This window comes from Cordyceps javanica, chromosome 5 (assembly GCF_051103115.1).
Source record: "Cordyceps javanica chromosome 5, complete sequence".
NCBI lineage: Eukaryota > Fungi > Ascomycota > Sordariomycetes > Hypocreales > Cordycipitaceae > Cordyceps > Cordyceps javanica.
The window spans coordinates 4092956-4100631 of record NC_139299.1 but is presented as its reverse complement, the minus strand read 5'-3'; the positions used below and the strand labels follow the sequence as shown (position 1 = coordinate 4100631).

The 7676-nt window shown below is 39.6% G+C and overlaps 1 protein-coding gene across 1 annotated transcript; it reads right to left on the bottom strand.

Moving 5' to 3' along the window:
• Window positions 1-5396: 5396 nt before the first annotated feature.
• V2A60_008456 (uncharacterized protein) lies at window positions 5397-5645 on the bottom strand (the record flags this gene model as incomplete). The annotated part of the gene is made up of 1 exon (XM_083259729.1): window positions 5397-5645. The coding sequence occupies one exon, from the start codon at window positions 5643-5645 to the stop codon at window positions 5397-5399; it is 249 nt and encodes an 82-aa protein (XP_083115855.1).
• Window positions 5646-7676: the final 2031 nt, after the last annotated feature.

The following is a 7676-nucleotide window of genomic DNA, read 5'->3' as shown; positions in this document are numbered from 1 at the left end:
TAGAGTTAAAAAATGCGAAAAGTAGAAGGTACTGGCATACTACGTTAACCTACATATTATAATACTATAACGAGCCTCTAAGCTCTAGTATTCTTATCTACGATCTACGGTAGAAGTATTAGGTAAAGCTATACGAAAGATTATAGCTACCCCTTAAGAAAACGTCTACTAGCGTCGAGTGATAAGGCGAGCTATAGTCTAGTCAAGTTATGCTTATTCTATATTAGAATATCTAAGGGTATTACTCTTATTCTTGCTTATATGTAATACTGTCTTCGCGTCGAGGTATAAGATAGAGGACCTAGTACCTCCAGAAAATATAGTAGTTATAGTATCCTAGTGTAACGATGGCTTAAATCTAAGTCATAGTTGGTCTATTTCTTAGGAAGTGAGTTAGGCTTAAAGCTATAGGGTAGCACGTTAGAGTAGTGTTATTTAAATAGTCGTTAAGAGTAGAACTCTTAATAGTAGAACTATTACTTAGATTAATTAATAAAGATCTAAACTATCTAGACTAGCTATAGTCTTCTTCCTTTATATAATAGTTTACCTCTCTATTATATTCCTTAGATCATAGGCTTACTCGCTCTTATAATCCCTTCGTAGCTTACTAGCTTACTCGCTCTAGTAATCTATTGAGGTCACGTGACCATAAGGCCCGATTGGGGAGCCTGTAGGCGCCATGAGGTCGTCCTCCTAGGCCACTTCCCCGGTCACCTTGCGTCACTTCCTATCGTTCGTAACACCTAGCTCCTATCGTAATATATAGTACTAGCGTTTGCTAAGGGGAGATAAAGGCAATACATCGTTATATAGGTCTTATATTACTTTAGATTAGGGATTTATTCTTTTAGGGTACCCACTATGGCTAGAGATAGAAGGACCATATACTAGCGCTAGATTAGCTATGAAGGATATACAACTTTTCGCTATAATAAGGAGTCCCTAGTTTCCCCTAATTTTAGCTTAGATTTTTATATCCTAGAAGATTCTGAGATACCTATCTCTAGATTTCCCTATATATTTAGGAGAAATTAAATTAGGCATATGCTACTCGTAGCCTAAAATTAATAGAGCGATATACGGCACTCGTTTGCCTTACCCATAAGAATAAGCTGGTTTTATATACCCTTGGGCTTTTCCGATGTACTTAACTTTCCTAGACTAGGCTAAGTCCTACCACGCATACTAGTATGTAGATGTATCCTATCTAGTACTATAGAAGGTAGGATTTCCTTGTAAAATAATTGAAAGCACGAAGTGCTCGCTAGTTATAGGCCTGGTCTTGCTCTACGCCGCTAGATACTAGTATATTATATCTTTGTCCGATACTTTACCCTACGGTGCCCATATTTGCCCCTCGCTATATTGCTTAGCTATGCTCTATCCTATCTACCTCTCCCTAAGGCTTATTATTCGACTATAATATAGAGTTTTCGAAATTTAACTAACTACTACTAGAGCTAAAGTGGGCAATATGGCTAATAACGGTTCTAGATACTACCCTTTGTTTTACTTTAGAAATGCTAAGGGTTAAGCTAGAGTTATACTACGAAATTAAGGTATAAAGACTTACTAAACTATACTACGCTCGTCTAGCCTACTAAGAAGTAAAAAAAGCAATTAAAAATATCTAAAGAGCGTTTATTTAAGGGTATCTATGGCGAACTATAACGAGGGGATAAGTAGTAGAAAATCACGAAGGCGCCTAGTATTAGACTAGATCTAGGCTATGATACGATCTATATTACTAATCTAATAAGCCCAAGATACTTTCCCATACTCGCCTATACTTACTTTAACCCTTACGAAACTATAACCACAATCGCTATTATAATAATTAACTAATACGTAGTCTCTAGGAGACTCGCTATACTATATAATTATTTTTCGTTCTTAAGAAAGGTCACGCTTATTATCGTTATTTTTAAACTAGAAGATATAAATAAGGCGGAGAAATCGGCGAGAGAGTAGTTACACTCACACCTCGCGGTTTACGCCCACTTCTGCACCGATTTCATACGACTAAGTCACGCGACGGATTTCGCAGAATATCGGAAAACTAACCTATAAGTCAGCATTTACTATCAAAAGGATATTATGGCTTAGACACCAGACAAAACCGAATTTTGCGGCTCTTATAACTTTCTACGACGGCGCTCCGAAGACGTCAATATCCCTATGCAAGAAACCGTTACACTCAGAATAGAGTGTCCTAAGACCCTCTTGCCATTATAGCCACGAGGTTGTTAGTATCATTCAGCGACATGGCCAATATCCACGCACGGCACAACAAGGTGGAAGACGAGAGACCTTCTCGTTCACTCTTGGGCGAAGAACTAAGCAGAGCCCATACTCGGGAGCGTTAGCAGCCATAGCATATATGTTACAAGATATGCCAAGTAACTACAAGCGTATATCAGTTTTAACGAAAAACAAAGCTACGGTACAATCACTAAAGAATCCATACCAGCAATCGGGTCAAGAATTTATCCATTACATATACGACTTAATACGGGATTAGCAAGAAAACAGAATCTCCATTATTATAATCTAGAAGCAGACACGAGGCAAGGATAAACTTCTTAACGTAGCGAAGAGAAAAGCGAAGGAGGCTACTCGACAAGGGGCGCGAGCTAAGTAACGATTCCCGAGGATACTCTCCACCACCTTCAACATCGAGAAAATAAAGCTTAAGGCAGAGAGACAGATCCCAGAGAACGTAGGAAAATACTCCAAGAGCATTAACACAGTCTTGCCAGGCAAACACACGAGAGCGCCATATAAAAGCTTACCATAGAATAAACAGACAGTGCTAGCTCAGCTTAGGACCTACATAATCAGGCTAAACGGATACCTACACCAGATCAAAGTAATACCATCAAGCCAATATACGTGCGAACTCGAACGCGAAACAATTAAGCATTTCCTCTTCCGCTACCCGAAATAGGAGGCACATCGGAAGGAGATAACGGAATACACAGAGACAAAGAGAAACAACATTTCATTTTATGTCGGGGGGGAATTTTCGTCCGATAGACCAAGGTAGAAACCCAACATAAAAGCAATAAGGGCCACGATCCGATTTGCGTTAGCCACTAGCCAACTAAACAACGACTAGAGATACCTATACTCGCGTGTACCTCGTAACCACATATAACATTCGTATCGCTAATAACAGGCGCCGCTTTAGCCGCCGTAGATAGGGCGCTAAACACTTGAAGAACAGCTTTCAAGCCAGCCAGTTATATAATACAAGCACCACACGAGAACCCGTGCTAAGGAGGAAACGGGAGCAAGAGCAGAAATGGGAGGTTAAATACTTATAGGCTTATAGGAGGCAAAGACGTCATTTTGGACATGTAAAGTACCTTAGCTAGTAAGCCCTATTAGCTTTTCAGTCACCGGGCGTAATAAATTTTTGGTTTGTAGCACTACATTCTAGAGGCAACATACGCAAATCCATAGCGCTAGGACAGTGCCGATTCTGCTAACTGCGAGAAAATCTGATTGTGAATCAGCGTAAGCTTATCGTGCGGAAGAGGTCCGTTACTAAGCACCTTCAGGCCAAAGCAGACACCAGCCCATAGAAGCGCAGCCAACATAGCCTATGGGGTCTGTAACACGAGGTCAACCGTCGGCTTTATAGACTAAACCACTTCTAAAGCAGTAGCAGATACATTAAACAACTTCTGCGACTTAGGGGCTCTAGATCTAGCCTTCTCCACTAACGTATCCTTGAACTACCGCCGCTTAGTTCGGTCCCCAAGCTAAGCTACTATCTTGGCCGTGAGTTGCTCGAGCTCTGATGGGTCAGCGCAATCGATCCTAGTAGTTGGGTACTGTACTCTTCAGAAAAAAGGCTGGAATTAGTGCTGGCAAGCCAATTATGAAGATTATATTTAACATAAGAGCCACCACAACCCCTCCTCCCATACTTGAGGACTACGCCACGTACAAACATAATTGATCATCTTGATAACTATATAGTGGCGATTTTTGGCAGCCTATAAGAGCGGTGTTTAACCACCTTTATCTTTGCTATCGACATTAACGTTACCTATTTCGAGTAGTATCTTAATAATGTCATTATCCCTATTCTTAATAGCTAATAAGAACAAGGTATAACTATCTTTATCTTTATAGTTAACGTTAATATTACCTATTTCGAGTAACGTCTTAATAATGTTATTATGCTCTTTCCTAGTAGTATATAAGAGCGGGGTTTAACTACCTTTATCTTTACTATTAACGTTAATATTACCTATTTTAAGTAGTGTCTTAACGATAATATTATGCCCTTTCCTAGTAGTATATAAGAATAGGATTTAACTACGATTATCTTTACTATTAACGTTAATATTACCTATTTTGAGTAGTATTCTAATAATAATATTATACCCTTTCCTAGTAGTATATAAGAATAGGGTTTAACTACGATTATCTTTACTATTAACGTTAATGTTACCTATTTTGAGTAATATCTTAACAATAACGCTATACCTATTCCTAGTAGTATATAGAAGTAATATTTAATTATGATTATCTTTACTATTAATATTAATATTACTTATTTTAAATAGTATCTAAGTAATAATACTATACTTATTCTTAGTAATATATAAGAATAGGGTTTAATTATATTTATATTTACTATTAATATTAATATTACCTATTTTAAGTAATATCTTAGTAGTATATAAAAGTAGGGTTTAACTAGATTTATCTTTACTATTAACGTTAATATTATCTATTTTAAGTAGTATCTTAACGATAATACTATACCTATTCCTAATAGTATATAAGAGTAGTATTTAATTACGATTATCTTTATTATTAATATTAATATTACCTATTTTAAATAATATTTTTATAATAATATTATACCTATTCCTAGTAGTATATAAGAGTAGTATTTAATTAAATTTATCTTTACTATTAATAGTAATATTACCTATTTTAAATAATATTTTTATAATAATATTATACCTATTCCTAGTAGTATATAAGAGTAGTATTTAATTAAATTTATCTTTACTATTAATAGTAATATTACCTATTTTAAGTAGTATCTAGGTAATAATACTATGCCTATTCTTAGTAGTATATAAGAACGGGGTTTAACTATATTTATCTTTACTATTAACGTTAATATCACCTATTTTGAGTAATATCTTGGCGACGACGTTATACCTATTCCTAGTAGTATATAAGAGTAGTGTCTAATTATTTGCATCTTATGTGTTTATTTTGGCTTTTCGCCCAAGTAGCGCCATAATAGTTCTCCCATACCCCTTTTCAGCAGCCCATGAAAGCAGCGTTTAGTTTGGCGTACTCTAAATTTTTGCTTCAAGATCAACCGTAGGTACACACTGTGCTAGGAGAAGTGACATTTTCTAGTGCTCGCCTTCAACCTCATTGTCATTGAGCAGAAGCATCGTCGCTGCATAGTACCCATGACCTGCCGCAACCGTAAGCGCGGGCTTCTTTTCGCTTCCGGTCATTTTTTTCGCATTTTCTATAATAAGCGACTCCGTCATCTCCTGGTAGTCGTGGTGCGCCGCCCAGTATAGCGCCGTCTTTTTTGTTTTGTCTTTCGCCATAAGCTTGGCGCCAAGAGAAATGAAATTCCGCGCAACACCCATCATACCACGCTTTGCTGCATAGTGTAACGGCGTTCGCTCATCAGCGTCATGCAAGCATATAACTTCCTTTTCTGAACATATCCTTATTACCTCACTGCTGCCTCTTTCCAATACTTCGTGAAGAACCGATCGTTTGCGCTTGTCCTACACCCCCAGATGCTTTATCTTTCCATACCTTTGGTTATCTAAGAAGGCTCTTATCACATGCTTGCCACCGTCGGAGTCATGGTGTACCGCGTAGTGTATTGCCGGTTTTCCAAGAAAATCCAGCTTCGTGATTTCGATATTCGGTCGGGCGAGTAACATTTTCACCAAATCATAGCTTCCGCTCACAGCAGCCCTGTGTAAGGGTGTCCTATCGCCACTGTCTGCATAATTAATATTCCTGATCTTTTTAATGTGCCCAGTGATGGACTTAGCGTCGCTGTCCTTGGCATTGGCATGCTTAATAAGCTCGGAGACGGCGGCGCTGTTGCGCTACTTGTGAGTCCATAGATCGCGCATCTTATCACACAAAAGCTAGTAGTTCTGAAAATAGTCAATGACGAACGAGCCTTTCATGTGATTGAGAAGCCTTGCTGCAGTAATTCTAATGCAAAGAAGCTCGATAAACGGAGAAAAACGTTCATTGCTCTCTTATGTAATCGTAGCTGTCCTAGTACATACTCTGCTGCCCAATAGATAAGAATATAGTGTTGAGTACAATGGAGCATGCTGGTAAGGCGCTCGAGCTACTTCCAGAGACGCTTTTGCCACCAATAAACCCCACTTTTCATGCACGCAATATGGTCATGAGGGTCAAATGCGTTGTCGTCCCCCCTCCCTGACACGGTCCTACCATAGACTAGGTAGTCCATCGCATGGAAATGAGGCTTTCTGAAGTACATAACAAGTACTTGTCTTGCTTTCAGCTTGCGGGTGCCCAGCCATGTTCCAATTTCCCTTAGCATTAGGCACTGATTCAGCCCAGCCCGCACTTAAGCTGCTGAACTCTATCCTGCCTACTCCACTCCTAGCACCTAGTTAAGCTCAACTGTCGTACAAACTAGAGATCGTGATCCTCCCCTTTACACAGATCGAGACATCGCTCTAACAATCCATCAAACATTGTGTACGGCTATGAACATCAGCATGGCACTACCGACTTTATGTGTTTTTTCTCTGACGTGCGTCGCCTCTGCGCAGAGTGATGCGGCCACGCCAGAGCATCTCAGCTCGGAGGTTGGTTAGCAACGTAGTCCTGAACACCGAGGGACGTTGGACATAATCCTGAGCTATGCAACAACAATTATTGCATGCACCTAGAGCGTTTAGTATCTTAATATTCCGGGACTAGAAGACAAATAGTACATCAACCTAGGCCGAAGCGCCAAATAGATACTCATCACGGTTCTTTTGCCTGAGTTCATACTGGCACATGCAGTCTTTGAGCTCGACATGGCGATCAAAGCAAGAAGAATAGTGAACTCGCGGTTACTGGAGAACTCGACTGGTATTGAAAGCTTGACTTGGAAATCGGTGCTGGAAGCATGGAGGTCGGTTCTGTCTAGAACATCCAGAAAGGCGAAGTTAAAAGCGAAACCCGATGCCGAGGATCTTAAATGGACGCTCGTCTATTGCTATTTTACAAACATGGGTGGCTTATACTACCGAGAAACAAACGATCGAAACATACCTCGGCGTTTTCCTCTAACCGCCTTTCAGTATGCCGAACATCGTAAGGCGCTTAAGATGGCGAATTTGACGGAGGATATCATCAGAGACAAGAGCAAGCAGGACATATTCGCGAAGATAATCGCCATCATATAGATATCTTACCTTGCTCTCTCTATCGGTGTACGGCGAAACAGAGGCTTAGCCTACTCGTAACTCGAAGTTGTGACACTTGGATTTACAGTCTGTGGAACAGTGACGTACCTCTTTTTTTGGTATAAACCCTAAAACGTTAAAGTCGCGATAAACGTCGCGCCTAAGGAACAGTCTGCAGAGCCAAAACCCATGACCTATCGACCTAAACAGGACAGCTTCTAG